This window comes from Callorhinus ursinus, unplaced genomic scaffold (assembly GCF_003265705.2).
Source record: "Callorhinus ursinus isolate GAN/ISIS: 27379988/994484 unplaced genomic scaffold, GSC_fseal_2.0 scaffold22, whole genome shotgun sequence".
Lineage (NCBI taxonomy): Eukaryota > Metazoa > Chordata > Mammalia > Carnivora > Otariidae > Callorhinus > Callorhinus ursinus.
This window is the reverse complement of record NW_027397084.1, coordinates 25,167,615-25,187,446: the sequence shown is the minus strand read 5'-3', so window position 1 is coordinate 25,187,446 and position 19,832 is coordinate 25,167,615. Positions and strand designations below refer to the sequence as shown.

The 19,832-nt window shown below is 39.7% G+C and overlaps 1 protein-coding gene across 31 annotated transcripts in view; it reads right to left on the bottom strand.

The window, feature by feature from the left end:
* RIMS1 (regulating synaptic membrane exocytosis 1) overlaps positions 1-19,675 on the bottom strand; it is a 487,750-nt gene extending 468,075 nt beyond the window's left edge. For all 31 annotated transcript variants that reach the window (XM_073905183.1, XM_073905188.1, XM_073905189.1 and 28 more), the window contains exon 1: positions 19,241-19,675. In XM_073905183.1, the coding sequence (XP_073761284.1) occupies positions 19,241-19,404 (164 nt within the window). In that variant the 5' untranslated portion in view covers positions 19,405-19,675. The remainder of the gene's footprint in view (positions 1-19,240) is intronic.
* Positions 19,676-19,832: the final 157 nt, after the last annotated feature.

Genomic DNA, 19,832 nt, shown 5'->3' with positions numbered 1-19,832 from the left:
TGTCCAGTTAACATTACTCCCCAAAACTTTGGGACAGCTCCACCAGACACAGTGTGGAAACCACTGATTTGGATGCTAAAGCCCTTTTTGACTCAAATTCCATGAATCTAAATATTGATTTCTATCTTCAACAGGTTAATTATTTCTACATCAAAAAAAGTAAACTAGCTCCTTATTGGAAATAAGTAGCTTAATTACTAAAACATTTACTTTTAAATTATTCTAATTTGCTCACTAAACATCCCATATGCTCTCTTACATTTCCCATCCTCTGTTGCAGTTACCTGGCCCTGGCCAATGGCCCATGAGCTGTAGTAATGCATGTAATTCCACCTCCTCCATCCCTCTCTTCCCTGGATGTGACCACATGTTTGAGATCACTACTTCCACATGGAAGAAGGCCACCCATTCCACATGGAATTGTGCAAATAAGAAATACAATTTATTATGTTAAGATGTTAAGCTCTGAAGATTTGAAAGTGGTTTATATTGATTTTTTTTAACAAAAACATATTTTAAATTTAATGGAAATATTTAGACTGAGCACTGAATAGATCTAAAATGTACTGCTCTATTTTCCTGTATAACAAGGAGTCCTCAGACTTTAGTGCCTACGGAAGGCACACACCTCAAGAGATGAGGTAAGGATTGTTTTGGGAAAAATTACCTAAATGGGAAGAGGGGATTTTCCAAAAACCATATACCGTAGTTGCCCCAAAACTTATGTCATTGAATTAAAATCCCATCACTGCATATTTCCACAATGTCTGAAGTTCCAGGTAGATTGTCTTCTTTACAAAAAATTGGTGGGAGGAAATAGAGGCAAAGTTTTCATGAAAGCATACCTTTCTAATAAATGTAGAAAAAACAGATAAATCAGTTCCCAAGTGAAGTCACTACCGTCCACAAATCTTTGTCATTGCCTCACAGGCATTTGCAAGTGTTTCATAGGTACATTTATAATTTAGAATTTGGTGATACTGTCAATCCCCCAAATAGACCTACAATCTGGACACTCCTAACAATTGATTTAAATACTCAGTTTTGTTTATAAATCTTAGGTTTATCCTCATCCTATTAATTGACTTCATATTTAACCTGTGACTTCCTTTAATTTTTAGGCCATTAAGGAATATTTAACTTTCTCAAAATTCTTATTTTGAATTTCAGCTAAAATTATTAAGCGGATGCCTTGCCAAGCTGTTCAGATGCCCCTTTGAAGATGGGGAGACTCATTCCTCTACATGTTGGGGATGTTTTAGCTATCAACCCTCCCTTCATATCTGAAGAGAGCCACCTCTCCCAAGGCCAGGTCCCATTGCCTTGGCAGCCTGAATCCAGTGACTGGAATATTATAACCAGTTTCACAGTTCCCAAAGGGCTAACTGAAGCCTTCCCACTGCAGCGCAACTTCTCCCAGCCTCTCTGCTTCCCTTCCCATACAGATGTTAATCCTGAAGGCACTCCTTAATAAACTTCTTGCACAATAATCTCCATCTCAGTGTCTGCTTCTGGGGAACTTAACCTACAAGAAATCTAAATTACTCTCCAAACACAGGGATGGGAAACAAGTCAAACTAGAGTGGTCAGGTCTTTTCCTACCACATTGTGTTTCCTAGACTGTTCCTCATGGTAAAGGATATGAAGCAAATCACGTCATTTTGTATTCTGTATCCCTAAATGCTTTCAAGTTAAAATAAACTGGGGCATCTTGGGAGAAAGGGCAGAAACATGAACTGGAAAGATGTATATGGAAAAGAGAAAGGATAATTTACCTTGATAACAGTGTGCTCCTTTATGGAGATTTCATATGTGTTTTTATCTGTACACACCCATGCACACACGCATACGTATTTGTTATTGAAATGAAAAATTAAAAATTTTCTCTCTCTCTGAACATGAAAACCCAAATACAGACTTGAGAATATCTTTGTAATTTGTAGAAAAAAAAGAACAATGACAAAATCCTGATCAGGGCTCTCTTTTGGTTGGAAGAAACAGAAACCCACTCAAACTAGCTCAGATCGAGGTTACACAGCAATCAAAAAACAAACAAGCAAACAAAAACCCCAAAAACAAAAACGAAAAGCAACAAAAAAAGATTACACAGCAAAGTGTTCAGCCAGCTTCAGAGTGACTCAGTCTGGGAGGTCAGGATCAAAGATCCTTGATGCCTCATGGGCCAAAAGGCCTCTCTTACCTGCATGCCTTTGTCAATATCTCACTCTCTGCTGACCCATCTTGCACAGGGCCCAACATGGCTCCCTCTGTAGACCAGTAATCATCTGTTTTTCTGGTAAATCTACATTCCTGCTTTCCACCCCAACTATTTCAGACTTTCTTCCTCATCCTCAAATCTCCAGCTCCCATCACTCTCAGAAGATGACTCAACTCCCACTTCACAGGAAAAATAGAAACCACCAGATATTAAGTCCCTTATCTTTCTAGTTACAAACTTATACCTTTCTCTTTTATTCAAACCATCTTGTTCACTATATTCTTTCCATCAACTGTTAAACATTCTTAAATTCATTCTATTTAAATTCCATTTAAAAGAGACCCACATTGGAGCTACTCCCATTTCCCTCCAGGTATCCCCTCATTTCTCCCTTCCCAAATATTCCAAAAGATCTGCCTGTATTAAGTGTATGGATTGATTCACGTCTCTCTCACTGTGACCACTCCATTCTAGTTCTGGCCCTACCACTTTTTCTGAAGTCACCAGTGATCTCCTTGTTGAATCCAACAACTGAATCCAATAGTTATTTATCAGTCTTCATTGTATTTGATGTCTCAGAATTTCCTTTTTATTAATTCAGATATAATTTACATACTATGATAGGTATAGATCTTAAGTGTACAGCTTGATCAATTTCAACTAATGCATACACATGCGTAATACACATCCCTACAAAATACGGAACATTTCTATCCCTCCAGAAAATTGTTCCTTTCCCTTTCCTGTCAATCCCTCAGCCCTGCTACCATATAAAAGAACACCAATCTGATTTCTAACACCATAGATTAACTTTGCCCATTCTAGAGCTTCATGTAAATAGAATCATATAGTCTGCATGATTTGTGTCTGTTTTTTTTTATTCAGCATGACGTTCTTGAGATTTATCTTTGTTGTTCATGTATCAGCAACTTACTATTTTTTTAAATGTGGATTTAACATTTTTCTTTTCTTTTCATTTGCACAGTTATCAGGCCCCAAGAAACAAAGCATCGCGTATAGACTTTTTGTGTATATAAACACATGCATACACACATAACCTACCTGGGTCCTCAAGGATGAAATAAAAGCAAAAAGAAAGGGCATAATCCTTTAGGTAAGAAGAAGCAAAAAGGTCAAAGATCCACAGAAAATGCCGAAACAAACTTGGGTTTAAATTCTGGCTCTACCACCTACTCATACCTTGGCATTAGCCATGTTCTACCATCTCACTGTGCCTCAGTTTCTCACTTGAGAATGGGGACGATAATACCCACTCTGCCTGACTGGTGGGGGGACTTGGAGAAAAAGCAGATAAAACACCTAGCACAAGAAGAAGATAGCAGGAGGGGAAGAAAGAAGGGGGGGAATTGGAGGGGGAGACAAACCATGAAAGACTATGGACTCTGAAAAACAAACTGAGGGTTCTAGAGGGGAGGGGCGTGGGAGGATGGCTTAGCCTGATGATGGGTATTAAAGAGGGCATGTTCTTCATGGAGCACTGGGTGTTATATGCAAACAATGAATCATGGAACACTACATCAAAAACTAATGATGTAATGTATGGTGATTAACATAACAATAAAAAATTATAAAAAATACTAATGATGTATGGTGATTAACATAATAAAAAAATAGAAAAAAAACACATCTAGCACAATGCTTAACACCCATAAATACTCAAAAACACTCTATTCAGACAGTGGGGGGAGATATTTATTATTTCAGTAACAAGGCTGGTTTTCTTGGCCCCAAAAGTCAGTCCTAACCCTTCAAGGATGTTTTAGAAACCCTAAAGTGGTATATCTAAAAGAGGAACATGAGGCAGAACCCCCACTTTCAATGGATGTCCCTGGTCCTCCAAGGTCCTTTATGGCCTCTCTGGGCAATCAAGGTTATGATGTCGGTAATCATCTCTAATAAAGCAGATTTCAGTCAGTCTTTGTTAATGATCCCCATTTTCAGACACCCACCTAGGCAGGGGATTGCCCTTTGATGCTGGTCTCTAGGCAAAAGAGGTCTTCCTTTCTATTCTAACTACTCCATTCCAGAAGAAGAACACTATGGAACTGGTTGGCCAAATACCAGGACAATTCTTCTAATATTAGGAGCTCTCAGTCTCTATTTCCTCTGGCGCTAGTTAGGACAAAGATACAAATGTAGTGATCTGAAGGGGTACGTGCACCCCAATGTTTACAGCAGCAATGTCCACAACAGCCAAATTATGGAAAGAGCCAAGATGTCCATCAACAGATGAATGGATAAAGAAGATGTGGTGTCTATATATAATGGAATATTATGCAGCCATCAAAAGGAATGAAATCTTGCTATTTGCAATGATGTGGATAGAACTAGAGGGTATTACACTAAGCAAAATAAGTCAATCAGAGAAAGACACGTATCATATGATCTCACTGATATGAGGGATTCTTAATCTCAGGAAACAAAGTGAGGGTTGCTGGAGTGGTGGGGGGGTGGGAGGGATGGGGTGGCTGGGTGATAGACATTGGGGAGGGTATGTGCTATGGTGAGTGCTGTGAATTGTATAAGACTGATGAATCACAGACCTGTACCTCTGAAACAAATAATACATTATATGTTAAAAAAAAAAAAGAAGAAGAGATAGTATGAAGAGAAAAATGAAGGGGGGGGAAATCAGAGGGGGAGACAAACCATGAGAGACTATGGACTCTGAGAAACAAACTGAGGGTTCTAGAAGGGAGGGGGTGGGGGGATGGGTTAGCCTGGTGATGGGTATTAAAGAGGGCACGTACTGAATGGAGCACTGGGTGTTATATGCAAACAATGAATCATGGAACACTACATCAAAAACTAATGATGTAATGTATGGTGATTAACATAAAATAAAAAAAAAACACTAATCCAAGCCTCAAAACTTACATTCCAAGAGGCTGAAAGCAATTTACTCTTGTTTATTGCTGGGCAATATTTCACTGGATGAATATACCACAGTTCTAAAATTCATTCTTCAGCTGAAGAACATCTGAGCTATTTTCAGTTTAGGGCTATTATGAAGAAGGCTGCTATAAACATTCCCTTATAAGAGTTTTTGTGAATACATGTTTTCACTTTTCTTCTATAAATACCTATGAGTGGAACTGCTGGGTCATAATGCAGATGCATGTTTGGTAATTTTTAAAAAATTACCAATTTTCTAAAGTGGTTGTACTATACTATGCTCCCACAGCGATGCATAAGAATTCTAGTTTCTTATTACCTTCACCAACATTTGATGTTGCAGTCTTTATTTTGGTCATCCTAGTGAGAGTGCCTTTTCCTCCTTGAAATACTCGCTTCCCTTTTATTTGCCGTATCACGAGCCTCCTGGGTTTTATCCTATCTTTCTTCATTTTAGTGTCTTTCCTACGTCATTGACCCCTTTCAACTTTTAAAAGTGAGGTTTCCTTAAAACTCATTCTTAGGCTTTCTCCTTTTCTGAATCTAATCACTCATTTCCATCTGTAGCTTCATGGCTAGATGACTGATAAATTTATATTTCTAACCATCCTCTCTTCTGAGTTCCTGACCTATAGCTTGCAAAAGCCAAATGATCAAGACTAAACTTAGGATCTCCCTTCCATCCCTCCAGATGCTCCCAAAACCTGGTGGCACAAGTCAGAAGTCAACTCATATTCAATCCATTAAAAGAAAATAATTATGACTTTTGCTTCCCAATCTCTCTCAAATCTTAACACTTTTCCATCACCGTCAAAGTCCTTGCTTCTAACATCTCTCACCATGACTTCTGCAATAGCCTCCCAACTTGTGTATATACACAGATGTGTCCTGGGCCTTCAACCAATCAGTTCTTGATAACGTAGCCAGAATATTTTTTAAATACTAATAGGATTGTATTATATCTCTCTTCAAAATATTTGGGTTCTTTGGATAAAGATAAAAGTACCATGATCTGGAAGACCCTAAAGTGTGAAGCTTCCACCTATCTTTCCAAGATCCTTTCAAACCACACCCCTCTTGGCTTTCTCTTGACTTTCTCCTCTTCCACGACACTGGCTTTCTTCTACTTCTTCAGGTTTACCATCCTGCCTTCCACCTGAGACCCTCTGTTCTTCCTGCCTGCTAGGTACTTTACTCCCTCTTTGCGTAATTAACTCCCACTCAGCCTCAGATCTTAGCTCAGTCCTCACTGTCATTTCCATGGAGAGCCATTCCTGGCCAGCCTGATATTAACCAAAATTCCTGGTTTATTTTATATCATCTTATCATAATATCATATATTGTCCTGGGTTACATTTATCATAGATTTTAATTTTACATTTATTTTAAAATTTTACTTAAATAAAATGTACCTTCTCCTACAAAGGGTAGGGGATAGATAGTTCTATTAATTCTAGTACAATGCCTGGCCTATCATAATTGCTCAATCCATTTTTGTTCTAAGAAAAAAAATGAATGGGTATTATTCCTTTTCTTGAACTTCTGATTTTTTTCTTATTTTCAATTTGAAAGAGAATCTCATTAGTTCTTGGTCAGTGAATCATCTGGACTTGGATCAAGTGTCCATCTTTAGTTCAATCAGTCATGGCCAGGGTGGGATCATATTGATACAGAGCTGCTTCTTCCAAAATGCCCAAGGGGGCAAAACTTACAGAAGGCCTGTAGGTACAAAAAGTAATACGAGGCATGTCCAGATCATACAAATTATGTAATGAGATAAAATGAACTTCTTTAAAAAGACTTTATAGAAAGAATGTTTTTCTTAAGTTTTCAAGTTTGTGGGTATGAGAGTTTATATGTACGGGTGCATGGATGAGCTGGGAGTGTTTATGGATGCATATATGAGTTGCCAATTCCTTCCTATTCCTCTAATTCTTTCTTTGTGTCACTGACCAACAGTCTAGATGAAGACAAACCTCCAAATGAGGGGGAACCAAGAAAAACTCTTTTCACAGTGAGCAAAAACCTACCGGCTTTTCTAAGTGAAAAAAACAAAATATGATTTTAATATGTACATAATTCAAAAGCATAGTAGGAAAAGCTATTTGGACTCATAAATAAATTACTGCATATTGAAAACATTGTAACTTTCAGAGAAGTATTAAAAATTAAAAATAAAATGATCACAAGAAGTACTGATAGCTTAAATATAAATCCAACAAATACCATAGCAAAGGAAATCTTTAAATAAAATATTTCTTGGTCCCTGGCATTGATCCACTTACTTTGAATAATACTCAATATGACAAAATTCAAAATCAACAAAGTAATTAAGAGTTCCCTTGGAGTTTTCTTTCTTTCTATTCTTCTTTCTTTTTTAAATTTTCTCTCTCTCTCCTTTTTTAAAGTTCCCTTAAAGTTTCCTATAACAGCGTATACTCTTACTGAGCAAGCAAATCAAAGCAAAATTGAAAAAAAAAACAATTTTTTGGATTTGATGGTAGTTAAAATTATGTGGAGAGAGTATGACAGTAGAAAACACACTGGACCAGAAGATACAAGACCCAAAGTCTTATACCTAACTCTCTCACTAATTAATAATGAAAACCTGAAAGACTCTCTGGGCTTTAGTTTTCTCTTCTTAAAAGTGGAGTTGGAATATATCTTCCGTGGCTAAAATGTTTCATCTTGATTGCCAACTCTCATCAGTTGATGGTCTGGAGTACTCCACTCAGAAAGGTTCTGAGGCATCCAACATTTATCAGTGATGCTTTTCTAGGTTCAGGAAGTCATCTGTGCTCTGAGTATTTGCCAGCCCTGGACAGGATGGGCTCTATGCTCTCATCCATATCTCAACTTAATCCAGTTATATTATGTCAAAGACCAGTGCTTTTCTGCCCTGGGCACACAGACTGAGCAATTCAGTTCAACAAGCACTTACTGAGGTCCCACCATGTATCAGCCACAGTGTTAAGCAATGGAAATGCCAATATGATTAGAAGAAGATACCTGAGTTTAATACCAAGGAGTTTAAGTCTAGAAGATGACTTAAACAAGGGGCATTTTTTAATTAAAAAGATAATCCAGTACAACACTTGGCTTATGATCTCATTCTAAATACCAAATCAGAGAACATATATTATGGTTTAAACTGTTACTGAAGTTAGTGATGTTTTAAATCAAAGGAAATGTTTCCATTAAGCATGTCTGTCTAGAGAATTACTTTTTAAAATATATTATTTACATCCTCCCACACTGACATTCAAACACTTTAAAAATGCTGTCCTTCAAAAAGCCATTAATGATAAATTAAGAGTACAACAGATCATCTGAAAACTATACTTCAATTTCACCCTGTAATATCCAAATTCCAGTATATTCTTCTTATAAGTTCTGGCCAACTGTGGTTCTCTCAATAGCCAAAAACACTCAGCTCATTTTTGCTTTCAGAATTTGCTGATAGAATTCCCATGGTTAGCAAAACCTTCCCACTCCATCCACCTACTCATACCCTATTAATCCATCCAGCAGCCTTAGGTGACTCTTCCACTCCACGTCCTCTGGATTTATTCATTCATTCATACACACAGTTTAAAAAATTTAGGCACCTAGTACATGCCAGGCACTGGCAAATAAGAATGATCCTGCTCTTGGGAACATATGCTGTACTGAGCTGGGACTGTAGAGTGAAAAAAGTTATAAAAAAGATGGGCACAGAGAAAAAATACAAAAATTAATCTGGTAAGTCTGGGAAGATGTACCAGATGAGATGTCACTTGAACTCATTTGAAAGGCTGTGTAAAAATTAGGTAGATTGAGAAGGAAATTCCTAACAGAAAAACACAAGTGGAGTCATCAAGTTGTGAAGCAGTAGTGATACTCTGAGATCCTGTTCAGTAAGGCTATGGCAGGAAGGTGTGCCTGGACCAGTGAAAGGAGACAGTAGGCACAGTACAGATTATGAAATTTAATCTCTACACTGAAAGCACAGGGGTTTTATCGAAGGGACATGATTAAATGAATGTTAAAACGATTCCTCTGACAACAGTGTGAAGATGAGATTGGGGGGGTGGGGTCTGATCAGTGGCAGGGAAATGAATTAAGAGGTTATTGCAGGCAACCCAGCGAGTAGTGATGACAGTCTACATTAAAGTAACAGCAATGCCATTGAAAAATAAAGGAGAAATTCAAAGGACTCTAAGAAGATTGAATTGGAAAGATTTGACAATGGATTGAATAAAGAGTTGCCCTGGAGATGCCATCCAGAAAGATAGGGATAATGAGAAAAGCACTGTGTTTAGGCAGAAGGTCAAGACATTATGCTGGATCACAATTGGTTTGAAGTTCCCAAGGACATTCAGGTAGAGATATTTAACAGATGGTTAGGTACACGGATCCAGAATTTGGTAGAAAATTCTAAGGTAGTAAGATATATTTGCAAATCATTAAAATATAAGTATGATCGAAGCCATGAGTGTATTTGAGACTGACCAGAAACTGCATATAAAATGGGAGTAGAAGGTTGGGAGTAGGACCCATGGGAAGGGAAAATTGTATTATTAATAAGAGATTGATTAGGGACACATAGGAAAGGAGAAGACAAATCAGAAGGAAATGGAGTTACAGAATGAAGGGCAAGAGAGAGCTTCAAAAAGTCCTCCAGCTTCTATTATAACCATCACTCATTTTGAACTATTTTGTATGGCTTATTTAGCATTTTTCCAAAGTACACATTGTATTTTTTAAAATTTGTACTACCTCACCAGGTAAATTATCTGCTGCTTGGCCTGGGATTATAATTATTTGTTTTTTTTCTTTTTCTGCATGTAGACCTCCAAGAACCTTAAACTATGCTGCCTTTATGGAAGACCAGGACTAGATAGAGAGCCACCTGACAGATTATCAATCAGTTTTACTCAGTAGCAACTATTACAGCTTAGGCCTTTGGAGCTCCAAATACCATGCAATCCCTTTCAGTGCCTGTCTGGAACAAAACTCAGACAATAGTATCCTTTCAAACCAGCATTAAGTTTTTACTCCAGGTTGCTATAGATTAGGTGGTTAGATTTGTCTAGGGCATGTAGACATCTTTACATTGAAATAACCAGCCTAATTCATAAGAAGACTTTACTATATTTTATTTTTTCCAAATTGCGTTTTTATGACAATTGTCATGATGGTCATGAAGAATATCAAAGTAGAATCTCTTTACAATTTTTACTCTTAACAAAATTTTAATATCCCAAATAAATAAGCCAGCTCATTTCAATTTCCCTTTATTTCAGATACCAAGACATAAAATACATCAAGTTTTTCTCCCGAAAGAAAAGGGTTAGGAAAGAAGACTTAAGCTCCAATATATTAGAAGACAGGATAGCTAAGAAAGATAAATCTACTAAGCTGTATGAAATATAAAAGGTAAAGCTATTTGGTTACTTTTGTTTTCATCTCTTTCTACTAATACACTATGTAATCTTTCTGACCTGGATAGAACTTCTAAATGCGGATATATATATATATATATCACACAAAAAAGACTAAATACTATGTAAATCACTAGCAAGGTATTACCTGTTATATATACATATATATATGTATATATATATATTATCCTGTATTTAAAGAAAACTGATAAATTTATTTAAACATTCCCTAGATATTTCATATACCATCTGCCCAATTTTTCTAAAATGTAAAACCCCATAAATTGAAAACAAAGCAGCTAGCCACTCAAAGAGCTTCTCATGGCATTTGTTAAGAGTTACGTTTAAACATCAAGAACGATAATGTGGCACATGATGCTTGTGCGCTGATTACTTACAACTTTAATATAACCTGATATTCTTGAGAATATCAATAATCTCTTTGAATACTGCTCAAATATTGATCATATTCCAGCACAGGGATGTAAGTGGGTAGCTAATCAAATAGACTACACAAAGTGTAGGAAATACAGCCAGAAAGCCCCATCAATAACTTCTACTATCCTCCCTTCCATTTGTGAACATGCATGTGTCCACTAAAAGAAGGTAAACTGCTCAAGATAAATTCATATGACAGTGCGGATACTTTCATTGGTTTTCAATTCATTTATCTTCTCTATGTAAATATAATGGCATCTTCCAAACAATAATTACCTGTATAATGGTAGGGAACACACACAAAAAAGACTAAATACTATGTAAATCACTAGCAAGGTATTACCTGTTATATTACATAAATATAACTGTTTGGTTCATTATAATTCTTTAAAATAGCTAATACCTAATTAAGCACATTAATTACTTTCAATTTGTATGAAATTACTTTCTATAACATTACCTTATTTTACTATCTAAACTTGAGAAGAATTATTAAAATGTTGCATTCTAAAATCTATTTAAATGTCTTCTCTAAACTGCAGGCTGCTCCTTTGCAAGGCCCAAAGGAGAACATTCATAAAGAGAGTCCTGCATACAGTTGCAATTCACAGTCACTGTTATTTGAAAAATATTCTGAAATTTTAATTCTATTTTACCATAAAAGGTAGCATTCCACTGAGACTCCATAAAAGATAACACCTCCTTCTCAGCGAAAATTCTTCCATTTACCAATGATTTTCAAAATAATATGTCTGTAACTTGCTTGTATTATTTATTGGTAAGATATATTTTATGACTGTTAATTGCTTGACTTTCTTAAATTTTAAATGAATAATGGGTCGGGGAAGCAAAACTTACAAAGAAGAAGACATTATAATTTATTGTCCATATTGAAACACAAAATTTAGAAAAAGAGGTACTTTCTGTAATCATAGAGGAGACAGGCATAAATAGATACTGTCCTGGGCAAACCAACATATATAGTCACCTTCCTTTTAAACAACTCTATTTTTCTCTTTAAATAAACATTCACATAAAAAGGAAGTTTTCACAAGGTAGCAACAGAGGTAGAAAATCTAAAGTCAATACAGTATATTCCCCTCTTGTCATTCACAGAAAACTGACCTAGATCCAAGTAAGTGGATACAAACTTGATGAAAGAGTGTGAGAATATGCATACAGAAAACCCAAAGCATCCAGTGGAGAATCTTAAAAAAATCTGAAACACGTATAATCTATTACATTACCCAACAATAAACTGACATGATAGAGAGACTTGACAAGTATACGGCCCCTTATTCAGCCAATTCTGAAAATGAATAATTTATAAAATCCAGTGGCACTAAAATCATAGGTCTTTTTCTAGTAAAAGATGAGGAAATTACCCTAAACTAATTTCTCTTCACATTTTTGAATTAGGGTTGCCTTTTAGCTATTTCAGACATTATCATTTTGCCCACATTGCTTTTTGTGCTAAAGACATTTATGAGATATTTAATAAGAAAGAAAGAAGAATGTAAAGAAGGTAAATAGCCCCTCAGACCAAGCCCTGGGCTCATTTTACCTTGTGCCTCCTTTACCAAATTCTCCAACTGGTAGCTGCAGCCCTCACCACACTGTACTGTTAACATGATACGATGAATGAACTGTTCTCTACAAACTCATCTCCATGGGACCCCTAGTAGCTGCAGTAACCATAGGAAAAGATAATCCTGAGATTCTTCTACAGTTCTCCAGAGTAAAGATAATAATGGCACCTTTCCTTGGTACAGCAATTTCAAGTTTAAAGGTGCTTCCATTCTCCACTTCCTCCTAAGTTAGCAGGGCAGGCATTATCAATTCCATTTGACACATAAAGAAACTGCGACTTGGATGGGTTACACCTATAGAAAGTGGTAGTGTTAAGACCAGCATTTAGTCCACTGCTCCATCCAGCTATTTGATGCTCACCTCCTCTTCTGACCATGGTAGTTTTAAAATGGTAGTAACTACACCAACATCAGGCTCTCAGCAAAGGACTCTCTATTCTATCCCAATAGCCCAATGCCTGACCCCATTCCAATGCCTGAAAAAATGATCTTACTGTTGAACTGACTATTGTATGACACTTTGTTCAAAATAGCCTACGCAACAAATAAAATTGAGAATAATGGGGAGAAGAGGTAACCTCACAGTGGAGGAGAATGGTGGGAAAATGCTAAGGTATTAACACCATGAGCAAAAGACCCAACAGATCAGAAAAGCCCCACAGCATAAACGAGGAAGTTGTGGCCAGATCTAGAGACTGAAGAGAGGTGGACTTGGAAAAGGGTCGAAAAGACCATTAGCCATAAGAAATTCTTCTCTTCCCCCTTTTAGGTTAATTCTCTGGATGCCAGAATCAAATGTCGTAAGCAAAGGGTCAGGAAGGTATCTAGCTAGTGCTGGGAATTTCACTAATACTAGAAAACAAATAGAATACTGACAGGATGAACTTCTTATCAAGATGTGAGCTCAGGGCAGAGTGAAATATGTAAAGTATCCAGCCACATGCCTGACACATGGAAGGCACACAATAAATTTTAGCCACCCCCCACCAAAGAGAACTGAGAAACAGACCATAATACCACAGCTTCACATACTTTTATTATCATCATTATTATTTTTTTTTTGCTTGATGTACTTTTAAAAAGATTTACAAGAGGACTAGCAACTTGGGAGTCAAGGTACATAGGTTCTGGGTTCTATAACTCTAGTTGCCGTGTGCTCTAGGAAATTTACTTCAACTAGCAGGACCAGCTCTGAAATATCCATCTCATTATCACAGAATAAAATGTAAAAATTGTTTAAAAACATAAAATTGTCCATAAAGATATATGAAATGCAATACAATGGACTTTATAATCCATGATACATCAGCCCCACCCATCTGTATGTTCCAGGTGTGGGAGAATAATATTTCAGGAATTCCAATTTGATATCTTTCCAGGAAGCTTACTGAACAGGTTTAAGATAAATCATTCTCCTCATTTAACAATTTGAGCAAATAACACTCCCAAGATGTTGTGTTTCTATTCAAGTCAGCAGTAGCACATATAGCCCACACTGGTTTCCATATTCTATTTCAAATTTGGTTATCTCCTTATTTAAACGGTGGTGCCCCCTCACTTCTGGTTAAGAAAGAATACATACAAGTTAAAAGAAAGTCAAGACATGTTAGCAAAAATGTGAACTAATAATTATGTCTCTTTCCCTCCATTCTCCTTGATAGCTTCTCATGTCTTTCATTTTTTAAGGCTTCCCTATTCTATATTTCCTCTGGAACATTTGGGAATTAGTCCTGGGCACATGCATTTACTAAGATAAGTTTTTGTTGAAAGAAGAAAACTTCAATAGAGCTCAGGATTAACCTCCTCTAAATGTAACCCTATCCATAAATCGTGTAAAAGAGACTAGAGTCCAAGTAAAATGGTGAGTTTTTCCTCGTTTTCTATTTAACACAACATCTCAAAAATGGTAGACACCAGCTCGTGTTTTAGCAGTGTTTCCTCAAAACTATTTGCCTTCTTTCTTTTCCTTCTTACCCATCCTTGCCTCAGCAACATGAGATAATATTTTCAGGCGTAAGATATGAAAATCTTTTCAAACCCCAATGAAAACATGATACTTGCATCCATAGGGACTCTATCTGCACTCCTCCCCAACTGCCCCATCTACCTTTCCTTCTTTTCCCATTTGCTAATCATGGTCTTTCATATTGAGTCTTATGGATACAGTTGAGGCCACAATAGCAAAATTGGTTAGAAAGAGAAAAAGGAGAAAGAAAAGCTGAAGTTATAAGAGTTCTACTTCAACTTTCTTTCTCCTTTCATGAAGGAAGTAGATACTATGGATGTGTGAAAAGTCAGCGCAAAGAACAGAGGGAGAATACGCTGGCTAATTGAACATGATAATAAAAAAATAATTAAAAAAGAAGAGAGAGCAGTCTAAAGCCAACACTTTTTATAAATCAATTTCACACCAAGAATTGCAGAATTTATAAGTAAAACAGAACCTCACAGAATCCCCATTTAATTGTCTTGCCCATATTTACACAATAAGTGTCAGAATTAGAACTAGAACCCCAAAATGCTTGGATCCAAAGTTAATGGTCTTTCCACTATACAATGATGCTTTTTATTTTCTTCAAATTGGAGACAATTCCCTTGTCCTCAATCCACAGGAAAACTCTATTAAGAGTGTGAGTGAAGGTCCAGGCCTTCCTATAATCAGCAGCTGATCTAAGTCAACGTAATCTTTTGCCAAACCACTTCTCTGAAACTGAGGAAAGAGCACAAACTAATTTAAGGAAAAGGTAGATGAAATGCAAGCTTTTTCTTGGTAGAAGGACAGTGCACTGTGTGGAAAAATATTTGGACTTAGAATAAAAGGTCTGGGCTTGAATCCTGATTGGGCCATGTAATGTGAGTTAGCTTAGGGTATTACTGGAATTCTCTGAGTTTAGGATGAAGATTTGAGGATTATATGACCTGACTTACCCCCTGCACAGGCTGTTGTGAGAATCCAAATATGCATGTATTAAAACTTGAGCATAGTTCAACTATTTGGCATTTGATTCAATAACCACTTAGAATAATGGCCAGCATGAGGTAAATGCTCAATAAACGTTAGTAGTTTTATTAAATATTTCAATATGGTTGTCAATTCCCATCCTCAAACCCCTTTAACTCTCTGCCTCTATTTTTTCTCTTCTCTTACTATTCTGTGGCTCCTTTCTCTATGAAGCTTTTATAAAAAAGGAATAAGATTTTAGATCTAATGAGATCTTCTCTGATTTACGTCCCAGATAATGCAGTTTTCAACTCATGTAATATATTGGCTCATGGTGTCTGGTGACAGTTACTTGAAAGAGTATTCATTGAGGAAGTTAGGTTTCAAAAAGCCTCCAGAACACACACACTCACACGCATGCACGTGCACACACACACACACACACCAAAAACCCTACTAAGATTAAGAAAAGACCTCTGATTTGCAGATTATTAAATCAGTCATTAAGAATTATTTGCAGGGGTCAACTATTTCTAGTCATATGGCAATGGTATTTAAAATTAGTGTGCTTTGCCAACAAAATGAATTATTTTTGTGATGAAGTACTTATAATTTTGAGTAAGATTTTTCTGAAATCTTGAGGTATAAGTTAGCTTGATTATTCTTTCCATTTACACATATTTAAAGATATTATCAAGGCCAAATTGAAGTAGTAATTTATAATCAAGGCTGATGAAACTACACAAATATATATTAATCTATATTTGTTTATCTTTCCCATATTCACGCATCAGTTTTCTATCTTCTATTAATGCCTTACACATCCGTACACATTGTGAAGAGACAGCACACACAGTAGGTAGCTCAAGGTGATGGTTCTACATTGATGACAAAAGTGAACTTTAACTCTAACTGTTGTGACCAGAACTTTAGCTCTGCGGGGCGTGTTGTGAAAGTAATTTCTCAGATATGTGATATGATGGACCAAGCATTACCATAAAAACTCATCTCTGATTTCACAAATACTTCAAAGCCCTGTGAAAAGCTTCATGTTTTCCAATCTATTTTTATGCAAAGTTGAGAAAAGGTCACCACTTATGACTGTGTCGTTAAGTTCCCACATATACGTGTCATCTAAATAGCCTCTACAATCACCAGTCTTTAAGACACAAAGTGCCCTCTAGAAAAAAGTACAGCACTGTCCCACTAATTGCAGACAATATGACACGCTTACACAGCAGCAAACTGGGATTCTAAAACACTCACCAATCTGCCACTGCACAAAAGGCCAAGACATTAACAGAGGAGGCTGATTGATAAAGTTAATGCAGAGGTCTGGGATGATAGAGGGCTGTTGTATAACAGCGTCACATCCTGCGATATTTTGTGAATCCTTGCAATAAAGGAACAGTATCCGCAAGCTAGTACAAAGCAGTCACAGGAATAGCAGCGGGAAAGATGCTTTAGACATGAGCAGTTGGACGGTGTTCTTCATTTTTATTTGTCCATAGAAGCCCATACAGTCTTGTCATGCTATCCTTAGGCAGTTAGCCGATTTGGAATTCTGTCCTAAAACTCACCCTCTCCCACTGAAAATCTCTCGCTCTCCACCAGCCTGAAACAGCAATGGAGGGGCGTGATGGCCAGTACTTGCACTGTGCCTTCCCTGCCTAGTTGGACCCTGTCAAGGAGCAGTCATGGGTTCCACTGGCTGCTGGAGGCCTCCATCCACCTGCTGTCTGCAGTGAGCACCAGAAGGAACGGGAACAACCTGTAAATCCTGACCAACGTAAAAGGTGTCCAGGACAGGTGGCAGGGACTGCAACCAGTGAGGACAGACGGACTGACAACCAGACACACAGACAGCAGCACCATCAGACACAATCCATTACTTCCAGTCTCAGAAGAGGGGAAGCCTGCAGCACCAGGGATGTGACTGCTGCACCAGGGACAGGCAGCAGATTAACAAGGGTTCTGCCTCCCTCAAGCCGGCAGGCTTCAAGGATTTGTTTTTTGGATGAGAAGGAGCAGGGAATCCAGAAACCTGCTGCTCCTTATAGAATGAGGCCAGCGCTGGCCTTCCGAGTTAATGGACTCTTCCTGAGTCTACAACCAAAGGGCAAGAATGACCGGATTTCTACTCTTTTGCTGTGACCCAGCGCCCACAGCGCTTGCTCAACATCCCCCTCTCCCATCTGGGTGGCAGTTACACTGGTGGGGACCCATCAGTCTGTGAATGCTGCCTCCCTCCCTTCCTCTCCTTCCAGGCAGTTACACTGGTGGGGACCCATCAGTCTGTGAATGCTGCCTCCCTCCCTTCCTCTCCTTCCAGGCACTGCTGCACTGAGAGGAAGCAGAAGAAAGCTCCAGGGGCAGCATCTTCTCTTCAGGAGGCAATCCTTCAGGGTGGCGGGGGAGGCCCTGGTGGGTGTGTTCTGTGCCTGTGTGTCACCCCTGTTCCCTCCCTGCCCCTACTTTGCTCTTAGCTAACTCCAGATGCAACAGGTTCCCTTTGGCTCTTTCTGCCGATCCTCTGCCCCCAGATACACCTTCTGGGCTAAACGGGAGACACCAAGGAATTAGTCGCAATCAGGGTCTCCAAATTCCTTCACCCCCATGTTGAAAACTTTCCTGAATACGAGAAGACCTCCCAGGGGAAGGCAGGGTGGAAGTCCCCTGTGGCTCCACTCTGTGGGTGATGCTAAGGAGCAAGGAAAACCCAGTCTGGATGCCAGCACCTTGTAAGCACTCTTGTCTGAGAATATGATAAGCAGCAGCCCAGGCTGTGTCACACACCCCTGCACCACCAGCAACGAGCCCCATCCCCTCCCCAGACACAGGAAAATGGGGCACTAGAAAGAGAGCCCTTGAAGGGCTGATGGGCTTTAAAGAAGAGGGGATGTGTGCAAATATGTGATCCCCTATTGTACTGCTTCCACCAGGAACTGAGCAGGCCCCAGAGGTCTCTTGGAAACCAGTAAAGAGGAACCTCTAGTTTATTCGGGCCAGAGTCCCCATCAGCTTCTCCCATTATTAAAAACTTTGCATTGCCAATGGCATTGTATATGGGTAAGAGGATGTGTCTTCACACAGGTATTCTGTGTAGAAGACTGTGACTAAAAGCTTAAAGAGAAGCTGGGTAGGCAGGTTACCAAAGATGGCAACTGCCCAAAAAAAGACCCAACCTTGATCTGGAGATGAATGAGTACCAAAATGAACACTAAAATAAGCATTTTTTCTTACATAAATACTGGCACCCTTCACTGGGGTAACCCCAACCTCCTAAACAACTCCAAGAAGAGAAGAGGAGCTGTTCTCAGCACCTCTTCATCCCACCTCCCCTTTCTTCCACTCATCCCCTGCCCCTTAACCTGTTCCCAGCCCAGGGCCCTTCCACCTGGGTGGCATCAGCTCTCCTCAGCTCCTGCATACCCCACCCTCAGGGTGGTCCCTGTCCACCCAATCTTCCTCTGCAGCCCATCCTCTCCTGGCTCCTGGGCTCCCCGCTCCGTGGCATCCCCTCCTTCCTACTGTCCCCCTAAATCTCTTCCCCGCTCAAGCCCTGCGCCCCTGGCCCCCAAGGCGGGCGCCTCCACCCCCCCCAGCACCTTCGCCCGCCCCTCCCCCACACCCAGCCGAGAGGATTGGGTGAGTGAGTGGTGAATGGACCGATGGAGGCACGGAGGCACGGATGGCGCGGCTGGGGCTGGCTTACTTGAGCATGGCTTCTTCTTTTTCCTCCTCTTCCTTCTGCCGGTCCATCACTGCCATGATAATGTTCCTCTCTTCCTCGGTCAGGTGGCTCAGGTCGGGCAGCTCTTGCATGGGGGGAGGCACCGTGGGTGGGCGAGGACCGCGGGGCCCCACGGCCGAGGACATTTTCGTGGCCTGCCCGCCCCCTCTTCTGGCTCCCTGGCTCTCACCTTTCGGATTCACGCCCAGCAGCTGCGCCCCTGCTTCCCCTCACAGAGGAGCCCTCCTGGCGGCTGCAGGAGGAGGAGGAGCAGCAGCGGCGGCAGCAGCAGAGCCGGGGAGAAAGAGAACCCAGTCTTTCATGGTTGTTTGCATCCACCCAGCCCCGGATGCTGCCTTTGTTTTGGTCGCCCTCGCTAGGCTCGGGGCCGCCCGGCCGCCTCCTGCAGCCCAGCCTCGGCCGGCGGGGGCGGGCAAGCGGAGGCGCGGCGGGCGCGGCGAGGAGGCGAGGGCTCGCGCCAGGCTCGGGCGATCCGGGCGTCGCGCGCTGGGCGCGCGGGGCGGGGGCGGGGCTGGGGCCGGGGCCGGGGCCGTTGGCCGCCGCCGCCGTCGCC